The following is a 20,421-nucleotide window of genomic DNA, read 5'->3' as shown; positions in this document are numbered from 1 at the left end:
AAAGCAGAGTCCCTAAGGCTGGGCTTGGCCTGTTATCTTCCTGCCTCAGCCTCCGAGTGCTGGGGTCACGGCCCTGCTGTGCCATGGTTGGTTTAGGGACTGGGACCAGAACTCTAGGAGACACTTGAGGGAGTAGTTTGTTTTCTTCTGAGAGAAGCCACCAACAGTGGCCAGGGCAGAGAGGTGGGACCCAGCCCAGCCCTGCAGTTGTGACTCACTTGTTCACTGACTGGTTCTCAGTGTGTGGACCTTACTGGTCGCTCTGGGTGCTGGTCAGGGACAGGGGCGGAGCCTGGGTCCTTTTCCTCTTGGGATGGTTCTCCTGGTGCAGACAGAGGTGCCTGCACCACAGGTCAGTAGGAGCTCCTGGAGGAAGAGAAAGGGGAGAGGCTTGTTGCTAGGAGATGACTCATCAGCCAGGGCTCCAGGAGGCATGGGCACACAGAGCAGCCACCGCCGGAGGGGACAGCAGGACAGGTGGTCACCTGCCCCTGCCACCCTCTGGGACGTGGTTAGGGCCATGTGCGCCAGGCTGAAATCTGGTTAGTGTTGTGTCCCAGCCGCACGGAGCCCAGTTATCAGAGCCCGGGGCCAGCAGGCACCAGTGCTGGGGCGGCTTCCGAGAATTGGGCCGGGGCTTGCCGTGTGGTGCCATGAACAGGATCCTTGGGGCCTACTCCTGTGTCAGGCAGGGTCCCATCCTGCTCCAGGTACCCCGGGAGGGTGCCAAAGAGCCCAGGGGCTGCTGCTTCTGGCTGGGGGCACTGGGGCTTGAATCCAGGACCCGTGCACTGAACTACATCCCTCGTCCTGTGTTAAAAAACAAAACAAAACAAAAAAACTATTGTGAAGATTTTGAGACAGAATCTCCTTAGGTTGTCCAGGCTGGGCTCCAACTTTCTATCCTCCTGCCTCAGCCTCCCAGAGTGCCGGGATGACAGGTGGCCACCACCATGCCCCGCTGGGCTCCGTAGTCAGCAATGGAGGGACCGGACCCAGTGCCGCTGTCTTTATCAGGGTGCAGCTGGCTGACTAAAGGAGAGCTGAGGACACATCTGTCCCTCTGGGTCATCCACCTTTATGCTCAGTTCTGGACCGTTACTGCCTGTGGTGCCGGAGGTCGTCTAGGACGTAGGGGTCATGGTCAGTCTAACGAGGTCATTGTGATGATTAAATGTAAGTAATGAGCAGCTCTGAGCCTCAGGCTTTGCCACGGAGTCAGCACTGAAAAAGTGCTACTCAACCGGGCACGTCCATCAGCTCAGCACCCTGGGAGGCTGAGGCAGGAGGATGGCAAGGTGGAGCCCAGTCTGGGCGCCGGGAGCAATTTAGGAAGCCTCTGTCTCAACATAAAAAATGACTGCAGAGTAGTTCAGTGCTAAAACCCTGAGTTCAAACCCCAATACCGAAATAAAAGAAGAAGAGGAAGAGAAAGAAAGGAGGAAAAAGTTGTGGATTTTTGTTTTGTTTTTGTAGTACTGGGAAGAAAGAAAGAAAGAAAGAAAGAAAGAAAGAAAGAGAGAAAGGAAGGGAGGAAGGAAGGAAGGTAGGAAGAGTCATTCCTGTTCTCAGCAGGGCTCCTCTCTAGGACAAAGCAGAACTTCCTGTTTCTCCGGAACTTTCAGAATCAGCGCAGATGAACCAATCACATCCTAAAGGTAACTGGGTAACAAAGCTCTCTGTGGACCAGGCCCATCCAGGAAATCTGCAGTCATAGAACTGGTGACCAGACCGCCCTCTGCACCCCGTAAGGTGGAAGACAGTTTAACGGGTGGCTGTACCTGTAGCCCTGACAGCAGAAGCCTGCCTTTATTGGTTAAAGGCGATTACCATCTCAGGTGACATTTAGCTGAGAGAATGCAGTGGAGCTCTGGTCACTTCTCAGAGATTGGTGACGTGGAGAAGGCAAAACAAGAAGTGCTGATATCTGGGGAGATTCTGGGGGTTTCCTGAGCTACGTAATTTTTACTATTCTCTTATTGCCATAGACAAAGCACATTGAGAGTCTCCTGTCTACTAACAGAGCTGCCAGGTCCCTTAAACACTGAATTTTAATATTCAATTACATATCAGGATGAGATCGCATGTACCAGTGGGGAGCTCCTCCCCCCCTGATGGATAAAGGCAGAGTAGGGACATGGGGTGCTCGGGACAAAGGGCTACCCTGAGAGGATGGCAGGAGTGGGGTGCAGAGGAGTCTGAGGTGAGGAGGGTGCATGTCCCAGCACCCTCACTAGTGTGGCACCTGCATCTCTGAGTTCCAGAGAAATCCCGAGTGCAGCCTGGTGCCCGTGATGCCCCTGGCATGGTGGCCTCCTGCCCCAGGGAGCGACTGGAGTGACCCTGGGTCCACCCAGCTTTGGTGCTGCCTGGCCCAGTGCCTGGACTTGTTGCCCACAGGCTCAGCAAGGTCCTGGAGTTCGGAGCACCCTTCCCTGGGCTCCCACATCCCGGGCCACTCCCAACTGTCCTCCTACCCTGGGCAGACGCCATCTAGAGGTGCTAGGAGTCACACATTGGGTCCTGGCCTGGCTCCGCTCCCTCTCCATCTCCTGCTGTTCTGTGCCAGCCATGTTCCCCCTCTCAGGGACTGTCCCTAGCGAGCTGGCTCTAGGGCTCTCTCTGTTTCTCAGGACCTCACACTTCAGTGATGCTGACCCTGCAGCTTCAGGCCTGCCTGGCTCTGTCGGGCCCAGGACAGTGCCTGGGGGTGGGTGCAGTGCAGGGCACGGTTCAGCCCAGGTGGCCGTGGTCACTGTTGCTGAGAAACAGGGCTGAGACTCTCCTGCAGCTCAGCTGGGGCAGGGCAGGGCAGAACCTACCCATAGCAAAGCATGGAGACACACACCTGTGGTGCTGGTACTCTGGGAGGCTGAGGCAGGAGGATTGTAAGTTGGAATCTTGCCTGGCAACTTGGCCACATAGCAAAACCCTGACTCAAAAACTGAGAAGACACTGGGGATACATCAGTGTGCAGGCCCTGAGTTGAGTACCCCGTACTGAAAACAAAACCATGCACAGCAGACAGCTCGCCGCTGTAGACTGGCCCTTCGTCTCTCCTGAGGGGTGAACTCAGCCATGGGCCAGGGAAACCCTCCTGGTTCATCCTCAGGCCTGCTGTGTGGGGGTTCAGCAAAGGCTGTGTCAGTCGCATTGAACTTTACATTCTCGTCCTAGCTGAGGAGAAATGTCATTATCCCCACAGAACACCACACCTGGAAGTCATTTAGATTGTCTGCTCTTGGAAGCATACTTTTTGTGTCAGTACTGGGGCTCGAACCCAGGACCTTCACAATGAGCTACATCCACAATCCTTTTTACTTTTTAACCTTGAGGCAGAATCTCATTAAATCCCTAAGTTTTCTAGGCTGGGACTGAACTCGAGATCACCCTGCCTCAGCTTCTTACAGTGCCAGGGTTACAGGTGTGTACTGCTAGGCCTGGTGCCTAGCTCAGAGTGTCTTTTTGTTCACTTGAGGAGAGTTTCAGCTTAGCAAGTGGGTCTCAGCCTCTGCTCTGCCCCTGAAAAGAGCACTTTCTGACCATACAAAGCAGACAGACACGTCCAGATCTCAGAGCGCAGTGGGTCCGGCGGAGATGGTCAGGCCATGGGATCAATGTCCTGGGGGGAGGGGAGGCAGCGGACTAGGCCTGGAAGGAGGATGGCTGGTATCCTGGTGCGGCTGCCTGTTTTTGTTTTTGCTTTGTGTTGTGGTACTGAGTGTTGAACCCAGGGCCTTTGTGCTCCAGCCCCTTAATTTTTGAGACAGGATCTAAGTGGTTAAGTTGCCCAGGCTGGGCTTGAACTTGAGATCTTCTGGCCTCAGCCGTCTGATGTGGCTGACCCTGAAGGTTCAAAGAGTTCTTCAAAGCAACCACCAAGAACCCTTGCATTCATGCCTCGGGCACCCACAGCCTGCTAGCGTGTGTATCACGCCTGATGCACTAGTTCTGTGCTCTGCACACACACACACATACACGTATACATGTACACATGTACACACATGACACATACCCCCAAAGTGGGAGGAAATGCCTATGCTTCCTGCTTCACAGAGAGAACTGTGACCTCCCAGCCTGGAGATGAACTTGGCCATGCAGGACACAGGAGTTCCTGTCACCCCACTTGCAGCCTGAAGCTCAGCTTCTGATCTGCACATCGGCCTCTGTTAACCTGAAACTTCCTCCCAGACCTGGCCAGTGGGCATCCTGGGTCTCCGTCTCCATGGCAATGGGCACAGTGAGAGCCCTGGGCCATCCTGGCCATGATGCACAGAGGTCACCGCTGGGATGCAGCCAGGAGAGATGCAAACCTGCCCACTCTTTCCCTGCAGGTGGTGGCGACGCTGGGGACAACCAACTGCTGCTCTTTCGACAGCCTCCTAGAAGTGGGTCCCATCTGTGAGTGTTCCATTCGGTTCCTTCCCCGTGACTGTTTCTGGTGTTTGGGGAATTCAGCAGCTTCCTCTTTGGGTCCTGGTCACTGGTTTCACAGGGCAATGGTCTTCCAGAGTCTGGAGGCCTCTGCAGTGAGATGGTCCCGGGGTGAGAACTGCACAGCCTCAGCACTAGCTGATGGGTGAGCTGAGTGTGGCACTGAGTGTGGCCCTGTGAACGCACTACTGGGTAGGGGCCAGGCCCTTCCTGGCGAGGCCACTGGATGTAGCACCGCAGGCTGTGCTGTCCCCATTGATAAGAATGAACCTCCTGAATCCTAGAGCAGCAAACCCTGGCCTTGCAAGCTCCTGCGGTGCCTGATGCACCCCCAACCTGAGGCTCCCATTCACTGAATCTTCCCACAGCCTTGGAACCCAGCTCTTTGGACTCAGCCACACTCTGGCTGCTTTTTAAGGATGATAGTCAATTGCTAAGTTGCCGGGGTTCATCTTGAACTTAGGGTCCTCCTCCCAGCCTTACATGAGTGCTCACCTGCCCAGCCTAATGTCCTGACTTCAGCTCTGGGGTGGGGGGAGTTACAGGCTGAGCATGGTGGTGTGTGCCACGGGCTGGGTGACTGCTAACCTTGCAGTGAGGAGTCTGTGGGCCCCCACCTCGACTCCACTGGGGAACAGGGCTGCCCTGAATGCTTTGGTGAATAGCTTAGTTTAGCAAACGCGCTCTCTGGTCTACAGTGGCCCTGTGTCTTGGGTGCCCTCCTGGCTGTCCCCAACCTCTGCCTCCTTGCCTCAGGCAGACACCGAGGTTCTGGTGGAGACAGAAGTTCTGATCTCTGAGGTCCAGAAGGACTGGGAGAGGCCACCACTTCACACTTAGCTCTGCAGGGTTCTGCTCTCCCCAGGGCCGCAAGTACTCTGTGCACAGCGGGGCCACCACCAGCGAAACTCCTTTCTCTTTCCCTCTTGATATCAGTGCTCCATATCAGTGCTCCGGGTAGCACTGCCCTGACTGGGCTCCTCAGGCCACATCCTGGGTCTTGAAGCCATCGCAGAACCTTCAGTGTAGACCGCGTGTCTGGTCCCTGCACTCAGGCATGGGCTGTGGCTCGCCTGCCCCTGCACATGTCTGCTGAGTCCATGGTGGCAGGCGGCTGGCGGGCCTGTAAGGCTGCCAAGCAGGAGGGATAGGCCGGGTGGACGTGCGGCCTCCTCCTTGGATCCTGGCCAGCTCCACAGCTCCAAGGCCCTGATTCAGACTCTGGGAACTGGACGTCCCGGCCGGCAGGGCTGATGCAATCCCCGGCTGCTGGCGGAGTCAGAGGGCTGAGGACTTCTGTGTCCAGGAGGTGACAGCTCCGCCGCTGAGCACAGTGCCCTGAGTGACCTGCGCAGTCACAGGGCTGGGGCCCAGGGACCCGAATTGTTTGATCTCTGCCCAAGGGCTGCTTCAGCACCAAAGCCCTTTCATTCTCGGCCGGCAGCTGCACTCAGGGACGGCGTCACAGACACGGCGGTGCAGTCAGTGCCTTTGACCCACGTCCTCCGTCCGAGACCTTGTCTGTGACTGTGCTTAAGTACTAAGGCTCCTGCAGCCTGGGCAGCACGTTCTCAGAGCCCCAGCAACCCCATCTTTTGGAGCCATTGCAAGAATCTGTTACCTGAGCATTATGGCATAGCACTCTGGGGGGCTGAGGCAGGACAGTTGCCAAGTCCCAGTGATTTAGGGTTGCCCAGGCTGGGCTCGGACTTGAGATCTTCCTGCATCAGCCCCTAGAGTGCTGATTGAGGAACGTGTTGGATGGAGTCATTCATGCCGGCACAAGGGGCTTTGTCTGGATCACTTTTCTCATCCTTGGGACGAGATACTCAGCACCCAAGGCTTAAAGGGGGAGAGGTGGCTCCAGGTGGCCAGCAACCCAGGCGGGGAGCTGCTTACTCTGCGGTGGACAGCAGGAAGCACAGAGAGCAAGGGACAGGCAGGGCATGGGGACAGGAAGGCCCACCGCATGGTCGCCCCGGGAATTGGTTTTTCTGACCAGAGCCCCACACCGTATACTGCCCCTGAGGCCCAGTATCCTCCGCACTCAGAGCATACTACCGACCCCTGTGGTGGCCTTGGTTTCTGGCATCAGCTGCCAGGGTCACTGGCACTACTGGGGTTGACTGGCACAGTGACAGCCTGGCGCCCGCTCCAGCAAGGTGCTGAGCATATCCCGGCCGCATGTCTCATCTTGTCCACTTGAGGGTTTTGTTGTGGTCACTTGGGCCTGACTGGGTGGAGAGCACAGTGGTCCACCCCACCCCCAGCCTTCAGGAAGGTGGATGGTGACAGCCCGCAGGTACGCAGGACCCCACTCCCTCAGCCACCCACCATCTCAGTGCTTGCCCACCTTGTGGCCCTGCCAGGGGCACCGGACAAGGGCAGCCTGGCCATGGAAGTCACATCCCCATCCCCGCTCTGAGCGTGGGTGTGACAGGCTGTGGTGAGTGGGTCCCACGGTGTCACCCAAAGATGCAGGCACCCACCTCTCCTCCTTGTCTATGGAAAGAATGAAGCTGGGAAGGGCAGAGGGGCAAAGCCGAGGAGAGTCCAGGACAGGAGCCGTGCTGGTGGGTGGCCGAGAGGTGATCCTGGCTGCTCACTGGCTCCACGCTCAGCTCTTCCGTGCGGGACAGCACTCACCTCACCGCAGCGATGCCGGTTCCAGGGGGCAGGGGCCTTGGGAGGGGCCGTCCTGGGTGCCCACATCCCATGGCTGTGTGGGACGGGGTCCATGGGATGCAAACTTACTCGCTGCTTCTGGTTGCAGGCAACCAGGAGGAAATGTGGCTCCACATCGATGCAGCGTATGCAGGCAGCGCCTTCATCTGCCCGGAGTTCCGGCACCTTCTGGATGGAGTGGAGGTGGGTGCCGCCATGCTGTGCTGGGGGAGCCTGGGGCTCTGCACATGCTGGGCAGGTTTGCTGCCCTTGTGCTGCAGCCGGCGCAGTGCCATTTGCTTTCTCTCTAGTTGTGGTACTGGGGATCCAACCCCGGAGGTTTATACTGAGCTACCTCCCTAGCCCTTTGCATTCTTGCATTGTGAGACAGCCTCTCCATAAGTAATTTACTCTGGCTGGGCTCAAACTTGAAACTTTTGCCTCAGCCTCCTGGAGTGCTGGGATTGTGGGTATGCGTCTCCAACCCCAGCTCTAAGGTCCCTTTTTAAAAACACTGAGTTATCAGTGAGTTCTTCCCCTATGAGACTCTGACAATTCTTTTCCAGCATTCCCAGCAATTCTTGACCAGGGCCTTTCCTCAGGAGAAGGCCGCAGGGCCCACCGAGTCCTTTTTCCTGTGACCCAGCGGCACCCTCAAGGCCGATGCTGCCTTCCTGTCTGGTTGCCAGACATCCGGGCAGAGCTGTGCGTGTGATGGGCAGACTCAGCTTAAAAAGCATGGGGAAATATTTAGGGACAGGGACAGGCGGAGTTTTCAGTGCATCTCACTCCAAGTTGATTAAAACCCAGCTCTAGGTCTCACTGCCCAGCTTGCCCTGCTGCCCCTTCCCTTGGACACCCGGCGCCTGGTGCAGTGAGTGTTTAACTGGTCTGGTCATGTGCCATGTGGACTGTGTAGATGGAAAACCAAGCAAAAGCCCTGCTGCCCAAAGGACAGCCTGTAGTGAGCTCCTCCACAGAGCATAGAATGCAAGACATCTGACTTCTCGAGGTATAGACCCCAGCAGGATGGCACAGAGGTGGCAGCTTGAAGCCTCCCCCACAGGGACTCAGATAAAGGCTATGTAGCCTTCCTGGGCAGTGTGTCCAGGGAAGGAGACATGAAATCGGGGAGCCCATTGGCCAGGGAAGAATGGCTTTCCTCTCGGGGTCAGAGACTTCCTCCTGCACAGATACAGGTGAAGGGCGCGGCTGTGGTCCCCAGTTCCTGGTGTGAACCCTGTGCCTGTGCTCAGAGTATCCAGGCATCTTCAAGCAGGTTAGGGGTCCTCTCACAGATAGATGCAGGGCAGCTATGACTCTGTTGTAGATGAACTGATCATGTGGGAATGCATGAGAACAGCCCGGCACTCGGGAAGCACTGAGCACACATGAGAGGCCTTACTAGCTTTCACTGTGGCGAGGAGAGGTGTCCCCCAAACCCCTCTCTGCTCAGACATCCTGCTCACTAATCATTTTCTAAGTGCCATTTTGAATTCTTCTAGTGCTATAACCCCAGCCAGCCAGCCAGCATCAGAGGTGGGTCCCGTCTCTGGAAGGAACCATCCTCTGATTACTCACCAGGCAGGCATTTGGTCATTCATTCAATAACTGTTTGCCCAGAGCTTCATGCATGCAGAGTTCAGCAGCTGGAATGGGGGGGCATGGTGTTCCAAAAACCTGAGGAATTGCGGGAGGGGGCTGCCTGAAAGAAATTCTGAAAAGGAGCTGCACCCCTTAGTTTACAGCCGAGGCTGTGTAGGTGGCAGTTTCATGCTGGAAAATAATGAAAAAGTTTCTTCAGGTTGAGCCTGCTCTGTGTGTGTGTGTGTGTGTGTGTGTGTGTGTGTGTGTGTGTGTATGAGAAGGGCTTGTGTTTAAGATACTGGAAAAGACTGCAAATATAAAGGCTGAGACACAAGAAAGCACTGGTTTAACACTAATGAAATCCCTAAGAATTAGGATTTGGAGAAGGTAGAAAAATTCACCTAAACATTTTGAAAAACAGAACTGCTGCAAAAATAAGCTGATGTGATTCCTTTCACACTAAGAGTCTCCTAGAGAGTCCTCGCATGATTTTTATTAAACTGGAGAGCCTGGCCGGTTGGTATAGGTTTCCTCATATGCAAAACAGAAATAAGGGGGTTCCCTCTCTGGTGCCCTGTTGGCAAGAGCATCTGTCCTTGGCTTGCTTATGAGGCAGAGCTGCTTGCTCATGACCTGGGACAGGACATTGCCATCTTGCAGGCATCTCCTCCCCTGGGCGGAGTCAGGCCTTGAGCTGGGATCCAGGAACTCAGAATGCTGCAGGGTTGCAAATCTACCTTAAGCAAATAACACAGTGACCAGTAGGGGGAATTTTTTTTTTTTTTTTTTTAAGATTACAAACTGAGTCCTTTTGGTGTATTTCCAAAGGTACAATATTTTCTTTCATTTCTCAGTGAAATAAGTTAAAACCAGCTTCCAGAAAGAAAAATCAGGAGGTGGGAAAGTCATTCTAGAAAAAAGAAGCGGGCAGGACAGTTCCCACCACCTTAATGAGTTTCATCAGATACTGGATCTGCTACAGGGTGGAGAAAGAAAACGGCAACTTGCAGAAAGGAGTGTGTTGTTAAATAAGGCAAGGTGCCTGCGCATGCCTGCCTAAGAGACCCAGGTGGGACCCGCTTTCCTAAAGTAGATGTAGGTCGTGGGATGAGGAATCAGTCTATCCTCTCCCAGGTTGTGAACGCACAGGTCTGTCTTCTGAGCAAGCTGGGGGTCAGGATGAGGGGGAGCACTTGTCGATAGGGACCAGTGAGGGGAACCCCCTTAGTTCTGTTCTGTGTATGAGGAATTGTATACCAACCAGCCAGGCTCTCTAGTTTAATAAAAACCCTAAGGGCTGTCCATGGTTAATGAATTAAAAAAAAAAAAAAAGACTAAAAATAAACCACCTTAGACACATCCCCCAAAAAAGGAAGGGAAAAAATACCAAAAGTCAGGTGTGGGGGTGATGCCTAAAATCCCAGTACTCAACAGGCTGAGGCAGGAGGATCATCAGGAGTTTGAAGCCGGATTGGGCTACATAATGAGCTCATAGTGAGACTGCATAGTGAGACTGAACTGCATAGTGAGACCCTGTCTCAAAAAGACAAAACAAATAACAGTGACAAAATCCTACAGTGTCCCTGGGAGTAGCACGGATCGTTCACCTTAGTCTCTTACGGAGCCATCACTAGCAGGCCTCCACTAGCATGAGCTTCATTGGAAACTCTGAAATCCAGAGTCTTCTGAAGGCTGACACTGTGTCCCTGACATAATGTCACCCATGGAAATTTTATTTTTATTTTGCTCTTTTTTATTAGTGTAAGTTTGCAGTGCATAGTAATTGCACTCATCCTAGGGAACCAGGCCTAGACATGTTGCATCTTGGTCCTCCCTGCCTTCCTTCCGTCTCCTCCCATCCTCAGACCCTCCCCATCTCCACAGTCTGTCTCTCCATTTCTTCTCTCCTATCCTCTCTTCAGGGTGTTGCTTACGGAGCCCAGGCTGATTTTGAACTCCGATTAATCTTCCTGTCTCAGCCTCCCAAGTGCTGGTATTACAGGTGTACACCTCTATGCCCAGCTCTTTATTTTGCTTTTTAAATACTTTAATTTCTCATATAAAAAAGCCAAGCAATTCACACATGGGAGTTTTCATACCATGAAACTATTTTATACTCATTTTTTTCTTTCTGTGTAACTGAGGATTGAACCCAGGGCTTTTGCACTGATGTACAGCCCTTTCTATTTTTACAGCATTATGACATTGCTACTGCAAACAGACACACTAAAACAACACCCAGGATTTGGAGGCAGATTTGTTTACGTCTATGGGCACTAGTGGGGATCATTCCCAGAATATCAGGCCCTGATCTCTGACGGTCTAGGGATTTTCTATGATGCACAAGCATCAGATACAGAGGCGAGACAGAACAGCCTGGGAGCACTTCTGATCAGCTAGCAGGGTGAGATCATCGGTTCAAAGCTGGATTAGTGATCGTGGTGCAGTCAGGCCTCTGCGTGTTCAGCTGTGATCTTGTGGGTACAAGGTCAAGAAAGTTAATCACAGAGCCAGGAGGCAGTCGCAGTGCTAGGCACTCTCAAAAGAACAAAGTTTTAAAAAATGAACAGTTTTTCTCTTTGAAGATAGGATCTTGCCAAGGTGTCCAGGCTGAACTGGAAGTTTGTCCCCCCTGCCTCGGCCTTCCAGAGCACTGGGATTATAGGTGTGCCGCACACCGAGTGATCTAAACCTACAATTTACAATTACCTTCCTGTTCAAATGCCTTTTCTATCACCAGAAGTGGTTGTCTCTGGACAGGCCTGAGGGAAGAGGATTCCCAGGCAGGCCAGGCCTGGCTTGTGTGACCCGGCCCTGGGTTTAGGGCTTCCTGATCCTCTCTCCCTTGCAAATCTGGATGGCGCCTTTCACAGGGGTGCCTGGCACCCAGGACAGGCCTGCTGTCTTGGAGCAGATCTTAGAGCAGATCATATCAGCACCAGACAGCCTTCCTGCTCAGCCAGGGGCTATCCAGCCCCCTCCCTGCTGGCCCCTTACAGCCTCCTGTTCTCTGCTGAGGGGCTCAGCTGCTCAGGTGGTCAGATAAGCGGCTGCAATATCCTGTCTCAGCCTCACCCTGCAGATAAGAGCCTTTCTCCTTCGGTCAGCAGGAGGGAAATGCACTCTTGGTAATGAAAGCAGCTTAAACAGAGCAGCCCCCGGGAGAGGAGGGAGCTCATAAAACCCTGCAAGCAAAGCTCCTTTTAACCTTTTGCTTTCTTTTATCAACAAATGAAACCTGGCTGCAATTTCCTGTCTCTTTCTCAAAATTAGATTTTATGAATCCTAGAAGGAAATGAATTGGCATGTCCAGGGTGGCATGGGTCCTTGGGTCCCAGTGCCTCCTGGCCTGGGCCCTGACTGCAGGCTCACCCTCAATGCCAGCTGATCACAGGGGCACAAAGCACTGGAGCTGGGGTGCGGGTCCCTCCCCTCCATCCAATGACCAAACAGGACGCGCTCAGGACAGCACCCACTGCCCTCCCATGCCAGGCTGGGCGGCTGAGGTCTCTTATTTTTTCCATGGGAATCTGGCTCGTGGATCTGGAGACAGCTGTCTGCAGTTTCCACGCATGATTTGCAGCAGTGAGGGATGAAGTGAATTTGGGCACCACCTTTAAAAATAAAGAAGAGCCAGGCTGTAATCCCAGCAAACTGGAAAGCTGAGGCAGAAGGATTATAAATTCCAGCTCAGCCTGGGGAATTTAGCAAGACCCTGTCTCAAAATCTTAAAAAACTCCGACTGTAGGAAGAGCGTTCTATGAGTGGCAAGCTGGGCAAAGAACCAATCTGTGAAATCGAAATGGATTTCTCCCTGATCGCGGGTGGTTAGGTCTGAAATTGCCACTGTCTCATTTTACCACACTGCACGGCTCTGTGAGGCTCTGTGAGGCTCTGTGAGGCTGTGTGAGGCCCCTGGAGCTGAGGGAACCAAGAAATATTTCCTGGCCTAATCAGAGTGATTTCTGCACACAGCTCCTGTGAGTTAAGAATTCCAAAAATTCCAGCATACTTCCAAGCACAGCAGTGTGGATGTGTCGTAGGAAACCGTGTAAATCTGAAAGTGCTGATCTCGGGGAATATCAGCTCTGAATGACTGTGTCTGGGGCCTGGTTTCATACCTGAATCTTGACAACTTACAGGTTTTCCTTTGTTTGCTCAGTTTGCAGATTCCTTTAACTTTAACCCCCACAAATGGCTTTTGGTGAATTTCGACTGCTCGGCCATGTGGTAAGTGTCCCTGCCTGTGACAGGCAGCAGAGCCCAGGCCAGAGAGATGACAGCACCCGATAGGAAGGTGTGGCATGCAGGGTGGGGGAGCTGAGGGTGGGCCTGCGGCTGCTATCTCCCCTCTGAGCTGTTGATGGGATTCTTGCTAAATCTCAGCCAGGCTGCAAACTTTATCCAGAACACATTGCTGCAACACAGGCAGAAGACAGGGGAGAGACTCATCTGCAATGTGATTTATCGGGCTTTAAGAGAAAACAAATCCAAGGAAATATCGGGACATAGTGGCACTTGGGTGCTTTTCTGTTTTAAGTCTTCAGCTCATCACCCATCTTAGTCTAATGCCAAGGTCTAAAGCAATCTAAGTCAAAATGCCCCAAAACATTTCCTAAGTAGTAAAAATAACTGGGTCCCAAGAACATCCCTGGAAATTCTTAATAACAGCCCCACAATCACTTTGATTTTATTTAGGGTAAGAAAAGAACTCAGGCGTCAAAGTGGGGGTGGTGCAGGACATTCAAGCTGTCTACAGAAGCAGTGATTTGGGGGCCAGGGAGGCACCCTAGAAATTTGTTTTTCAAACAAACTGTCAGCATGAGAAGTTGCTCCTAGTCCAGGTGGGCCCTGGATGAATTTCCTGCAGGGTGTTCACAACTGCAGATTTTCCAGGTGTCCAGTACACCTCACTCTGCAGAACTGCTCGGCACACAGTTGATTCAGGAATATTTTTCTCCTGAGAAAGATGAGGGCCACTGCTCTCCCAGCCCGACTCTACCAGATGATTGTTTTGTCCTTTGCTTGGTGAATCCAAAAGCAAACCCCATTCCTGTCCTGTGCTTCTGCTTAAATTCTTTTATTTAAAACCAATTAGCTTTTTTTTTTTTGGTACTAGGGGCCTTCACACTGAACTACGTACTCAGCTCCTTTTTAGAGTTTTGGGAAGCATCTCTCTAAATTGCCTAGGCTGAACTTGAATTTGGATCCTCCTGTCTTAGCCTCTCTGAGTGTTGGGGTTACCGGTGTGCACTGCTGTGCCCAGCTAAACCCAGTACATATATGGGCATTTCAGACTCAGGTGTGTCTGTCCTGTGTCTGTGGCACGGTTTTCCGTGCAGCGTAGTAGGGGTAAGTTACAGAACAGTGTGTCAAGGTTTCCTGAAAGCCGTAACTGTGCTCTGTGGGAATACATGGTGGTCCGTGCTAAGGAGCCTGGGGAGACCTGCCTGAAAGAAAGCAGGGAAAGTGGGGCAGCTTCAGAGGGCAGGAAGAGGCTGCTAAGGTCCCTCTGTGGCAGCCCCCACCCCCCACAGCTTCTCTCCATCTGTGGCTCTGAGCGGGGGAGTTGGGGGTGAGAGACTGTCTGGGGAAAGCCAGGTCTCACTCACACGCAGGGCTTGCCCCATGTCAGTGACACCACAGAAATACCACAAAGCCGCAGACCACAGAGAATATCGGAGCCTGAGGCAGGAGGTAGCAAGTTTGCGAGCAGCACAGGAAGTGTGTGAGGACAGCCTAAACCACAGGGTGAGGCTCTGCCTCAAACCGAGGGGCCCGGAACGGGGGAGAGGGAGCAAGAGGGACAGAGAGTGATTGGAGAGAGGGAGAGAGGGAGGGAGGGAGAGAGGGAGAGAGAAAATTCAAAAACAAGCAATTCTCAATTGTGAATTTTTTACAGATATTTTTCCATGTTTTTCCATGTTTCACAAATTCCACTAATAACCTAAAAACGGAATTTTAGAATTCCTCTCTCTCGGGCTTTTTGTGACATTTTACCATCATTTAACATAAACACTCTGGCTCTATTCTTTCAGTGTTGACGTGGATAAGATAACTGAAGTTTCTAAACCTGGCTCTCATCACAAACAGCAAATACAGTGCCTAACGAATTCATTACTCCTCTTACGTGCTGTTTATTATTTATTTGGTGTTTTGAATCTTTTATATGTAAATGGGAACTGACCTGCTTAGAGCTTAATGTCCCTTTAATACCAGATCATTTCCAGAGTAAACCTTCCCTGCTGCCTGCCAAAAGTCACATGTTATCTACATTCAGAAGAGAGGCTTGGGTGGGCATGGCAGAGTATGCTTAGAATCCCAGCATTCCAGGAGGCTGAGGCAGGAGGTCCACACACTTGACTCCAGCCTGCACAACTTAGCAGTTTAGCCAGATGCTGTCTTAAAACAAACAAATGAGGAGCCGGGGATGTCGGCACAGGCGCCTGCCTGGCCAGCACAGGCCCTGAGTTGATTCCTGGTACAAATAATAAATATATACAAGGGCTGGGATGTGCCTCAGAACAAAGGCCCTGGGATCAGTGGGAAAGAAATTGTTTTTGTTGCAAATTTTTAAATAAATAAATGAAAGCAGGCCTGGAGGTGTAACTCCACAATGTAAGAGGGTTTCAGGCTGTCTTCACGCCAACCGTGAAGGGGAAGTGACCCCTGCAGTTCTGTCTGGGCAGCTAGAGAGCCAGGCACCCAGAATCCCACTCTGTGCTGGCTGCCTGACCGGAAGCACTCTCAGAACTATGAAGGAGTCCATACACATAGAGAAATTCATTAGGAAGGGTTCAGGATACACAGCTGATGGGGACACCCCCAGGGCCAGGTGTGGGGCTGCACTGGGGATGGGTTCCAGTGCTCCTGGCCCTCTCTGGCTGCCCAGCACCCAGAGGTGCTGACCAACTCCGGAGCCCTCCCAGCTCTGTCGCTGAGAGTTCTTAATGGAGCTGGCGTCACCAAGGCACAGCAGTGAGATCTCTCCCTGTCCCTGTCCTTGGAGCCCAAGCGCTGGGGCTGAAAATTCCAGCCCTCTGCTCAGCAGCGCCATGGGCTTCCGGGAGAGAAGGCCCCTCCTGAAGCACCCTGTCTGTTCCACAGATTTTCAGGCCTTTGCACCAGGAAAGAACAAAGTGCTAGTGCTTATTTTTTTATTGTCACCATCCTAGCTCCCGCCTACAGATGCATGCGGGGGCTAGGTGGGCCTCATAGCCGGCCACTGCATGGGGCCAGGCTAGGGAGGCAGGCAGTGTGTTTCATGATCCCTGCTTTCCTCATTTGATACTATAATTTGAAGGAGGAGAGATGTACTTGGCTCCAAAACAGAAGCAGCACGGTGGAAAGGCTTGGTGGGAGGAAGCTGCTTGAGCCATGGCAGCCAGGCAGCAGGCAGAGGAAGAAAGAGCTGGGGACAAGAATGCACCCTTTCAGGCCAAGCCCCAGTGGCCACCCCAGCCAGGCCCCACTTCCTAACCACATATCCAGCTGTGAACACATTTGCGGGTGAACCGTAGCACTCACACAGTCTCCTTCCGCACGTAGCTAGACCTGGGGGACATTTTGGATCTGACCACATCGTCTCTCCTTTGCTCTCCCCAATCAGGGTCAAACAGAGGACAGACCTCATAGGCGCCTTTAAATTGGACCCTGTCTACCTGAAGCATGGCCATCAGGATTCAGGTAAGGGTGCGCTGGCCTTGGGGGCCTGTGTCCGGCCTTGTTTCCAGCAGTGCGGGAATGCACTGTGGTTCCAGGCTGTCCAGTATGGTGGCCACAAGCCACGGGCCACAAACCAGCAAGCCTTTGCCCGCCGCTGAAGAACTAAGTTTTAAATTCCTTTAAGCGGCTGAAATTTAAGTTCCCAGCTGTGACGTGTGGCTCATCACGGGAGACATAGTCACAGGAAGTGGAGACAGGTCTGTCAGCTGGTTACTCAGCAGGTCTCTCCCAGCGCCGTGACCTGCCACCTACCCTTGGGGTGCTGTTCCGTGTGTCTCTCTCGGCCTGTGGTGCACACCAGTTATTTCCGATGGCTCCGATGGTTGCCTGTTGTGTTTAATACCTGGCGTGAGAAGAACCTGAGGCCGAGGGCCGATGGCAGGGCATCGGTGGTGAGCCAGGCCTTGTGACCGGCTTCTGTCTCACAGGACGAGATGGGCCCTTTGTGCCCATTCCCCCCGTACTGCCCTTTTCCTCCTCTTTGAGAAAAGAAGGAGCTGGACAGCAGGCGGGGACGACCTCCAGTCGGTGGGTCATGCTAGATCACCGGTCCCAGCAGAATGCCTGAAGGTCAGCGACGGCCAGGCTGCAGGCTCAACTGCCCAGGAAGCCAGGGACACTGACAGGTCATCATGTGCTTCTGTGGCCTCGGTCAGTGGGCCAGGTTTCCACAGCACTCGAGTCCCTCTCTTTTAAGGGTGCAGCCTGACAACGCTGTCCTCGAGATTCTCACCCTGAGACCACTGGAAAGCTACAGTCCCTGAGCCAGGGTTCTGTCCTGGTGTGGTCCTGGACACATCACCTTAGGCGCAGACAGGGAGCATGGCCACCCGTCCTAACCGGTGTGGAGCCACCGAATCTGGAGGAGGAACCCCACTGTGGTTGTCACTATACATCTGCTCTGGCTGGACACTGACCGCAGGGCTACAGCCTCTGCTCGATTTCCTATCCCAGTGTTGGTGTGCCCTCCTGTGCATGAGTGATCCAGGTGACCCGCAGGCAGCCTCCTTTAGCCTCTGGGTGACACTTCCGGGTTTCATGCTGTCACCACAGAGAGCAAACCCAAGGACCCATGAATAACCTGTGTCCTGGCACCCCACTTGCTGGGACTCCCCTGGACTTGGTCACAGGAAATCTGCCTTGAAGATGACAGGGACCCGTGTAAGGTCTGCACTTTGGTCTGATGGCTTCTCTCTCCTCTTTTTCTCCTAGGGCTTATCACTGACTACAGGGTAAGTAAGCAGCTGACTGCTGACGTCTGCAATGTGGGCAGTGCTGGGCTTCAGGGCTGTGATGCTTAGTGTCCCTCACCCCCTTGAGCAGGGTCTCCACTGACCCGTCAGCGGGGCTCTGGGAGGTGGGCAGCTCTGCCAACCGCAGGCCCAGGGTGGGGAAGTCCTGGGCCCAGCCCTACTGCTGGGCAGGGAGGGTACCCCTCTTCTGGATGCTTCTCTAGGTCTGTGCTGGTCCCTGGGCTGGTCCCTGGGAGGGGGTGGGGGGCAGCGGCCAGGGACCAGAAGCACTCAGCAGTCTCGCCTCATATTGCTGTTACCTGCCACAAGTGCTGGGGGCCATCAATTTGGGAAACAGTGCTGCCCAGCCCTGCTCTGGAAAGATGCAGTGCTGGGGACTTAGAAGCCCTGGGGACAGGAACACGCAAGGAGAAGCACATGTGCACGTAAGAGCTGGCAGCAGTGTGGCAGTAACTGCTTTGTGACCCTGGCCATGACAGTTGTCACTGCCACCCACCCTGCCTTGTCTACCCCCACACTCAGGAAGCTCCCTGACCCAATGAGCGGCCTTTCCCAGGTCCTGGGTGTCCCCAGGGCTCCCAGCAACCCCTGTCTGGAGCAGGAGATCCAGTCTTATCCCAATTTTGCTGGAAAGCAGTTGGAAATTCAGGCCTGCAGGCCGCGGGATGGATGCCAGGACAGAATGCTGCCCCCTGCCGAGCACCTAGGGACGTGCAGGGTGATGAGCTGCCCAGTAGGACTGGCCCAGAGCAGGGGTCTGCCACAGCAGGCTTTGCACGGTGTCTGGCTGTGAACTGCACACCGGACATGCAAAGATAGCACCACTTTACTCCAGGCTGGGGGGCGGGGGGTCCTGAGCTGGGCAGCCGCTGCCACACCCATTTCTCGGGTCAGGGGACAGAGAGCTGCAGAGCCCAGTGGAAGCAGAGCCTTGGGTCTAGGTCACAGCTCCCCAGCGTAAGGCTGAGGGACTGCAATTTCTGCCCCACACTGGCAGCTCAGAGCGGGGCTAGGTGCAGCTCATCATTTCCTGGTTGTGGAGGGGTCGGTCCCGGGAAATAGACCATCTGCGGGGCTGGGGAGGGAACGGGTGCCTGACGTGGTCCTCACAGTTGAACTGTTCTGCATATTTCAGCACTGGCAGATCCCCCTGGGCCGGAGGTTCCGCTCCCTGAAAATGTGGTTTGTCTTCCGAATGTACGGCATCAAGGGGCTGCAGGCCCACATCCGCAAGGTGACCGGCTTTCGAACGGCTCGCTCCGCCTCTGCCGTCCCCTCCTCCTCTGCTCCACTTCCTCCTCCTCCTCCTCCTTCTCCTCTTCCTCTGTTATCTTCTGGCACTAAGGACTTGTGTCACTAAGGGCCTTTGCACTAAGCTACCTCTTCAGCTCTTTTTATTTATGTATTTAATTTTGTTTTGACGCAGCATCCTGCTAATTTACCAAGCTGGCCTGGGCTGGGCTCAGACTTATGATCGTCCTGCTTCAGCCTCCCAGAGTGCTGAGATTTCAGGCATGCACCCCTGTGCCCAGCCTGCCTTCGTTTATCTGAGAGCTATTACGAAGGTCTTGGGCACTTAGAAATGAATTCAGATGTCTAAGAAGGGCATACAGCCACGCTTGCTTAAGTGGGGAGGTGCGTTCTGAGTGGGGTGCAGCAGGCGGTTTTGTCACTGAGACGGATGTCATAGGGCCTGCCCCGAGCAGGCATGCAGAACAACAGCTCCCTTTGTGTGGAGTCTGGGTGTCAACGTGAGTGTGGCTCCCTCACCCGTCCACGCTGGTGATGTCTTCAGACTCCAGGACAGCTGGCCGGGGTTGTGCTGTCCTGTGTGACAACACAGCACACAGCACCCGTGTCACCAGACCAAAACAATGTAGCCGGCATCATCCCAGGCTGAGGTCTTTGGCGCCCTCTGGTGTCCGCACTCGGTATTGCTCATTTTAATGACGTGGGTCCTCACTAGCTTTGTCCCTATTTTGTGCTGGGGGGGGTGGGGGTGGTGGTGGTGGCACGTACCCCGTGATTGTTCCTGGGAGTCCTGGAAGTAAATGAACTAGAAGTGCACCTAGACCCCAGGGGGCATGGTTTCCACGGGCCACACAGCGTGTGTGTTCTGCATACACCTAGAAGGTAAATAAGGCACAAGGAGAGGAACCTGAGGACAGGGCCCCTGCTTGCATGCACAAGGCTCTGGGTTCAAAGCTCAGTCCCGCAAACACTGGGTCTTAGAATCCTCCTTGGCGGTGTTATTCTGAACCTGAAGGCCAGGTCCGGGGCTGAGTGTGCAGTGGTGCCTTGTTTCTGTGAGGAAAATCACTCTGGTGTGAGGGCCTAATGAGTTGTTCTGGGCTTCAGTCCTGAATTCAGGGTGGTGGGAAACTCAAACCCTCTCCCGTTCTCTCTCCAGCATGTGCAGCTGGCTCATGAGTTCGAGTCCTTGGTGCGCCAAGACCCCCGCTTTGAGATCTGCATGGAGGTCACCCTGGGGCTGGTCTGCTTCCGGCTCAAGGTACGCCCACACCTGGCGCAGGCCCCTGTGCTTTCTTTGCATGGGACAGAGGAGCATTTGCAGTAGTGACCTCAACACTCAAAGACTCCATGAGCTGCCTGGGGGCCTCTGCTTTCCCCTACCCCTGTCACTGGAACCCTCTGCTGGACAGTGGCTGTCCATAGCTGACCTGCCCTGGTCACTCTGGACCTGCAGCATCAGCCTCACCCACCTGCTAGGTTAGAAAAGCCAACCCCAGCTCTGCCC

General features: G+C 53.9%; 1 protein-coding gene across 5 annotated transcripts in view; it reads left to right on the top strand.

Moving 5' to 3' along the window:
* Window positions 1-20,421, top strand: part of Ddc (dopa decarboxylase) — a 62,920-nt gene that overhangs the window by 34,215 nt on the left and 8,284 nt on the right. For 4 of the 5 annotated variants that reach the window (XM_063233510.1, XM_013145397.3, XM_023562225.2 and 1 more), the window contains 7 exon segments: window positions 4,335-4,401; window positions 7,208-7,302; window positions 12,848-12,915; window positions 16,295-16,371; window positions 17,623-17,642; window positions 18,799-18,897; window positions 20,074-20,175. In XM_063233510.1, the coding sequence (XP_063089580.1) occupies window positions 4,335-4,401; window positions 7,208-7,302; window positions 12,848-12,915; window positions 16,295-16,371; window positions 17,623-17,642; window positions 18,799-18,897; window positions 20,074-20,175 (528 nt within the window). 5 annotated transcript variants of the gene reach the window in all.

This window comes from Cavia porcellus, unplaced genomic scaffold, assembly GCF_034190915.1.
Source record: "Cavia porcellus strain 051 isolate PalLab524CR breed Dunkin Hartley unplaced genomic scaffold, mCavPor4.1 scaffold_23, whole genome shotgun sequence".
Lineage (NCBI taxonomy): Eukaryota > Metazoa > Chordata > Mammalia > Rodentia > Caviidae > Cavia > Cavia porcellus.
The sequence above is the reverse complement of the archived record's forward strand: the minus strand, read 5'-3'. Positions and strand labels throughout refer to the sequence as shown.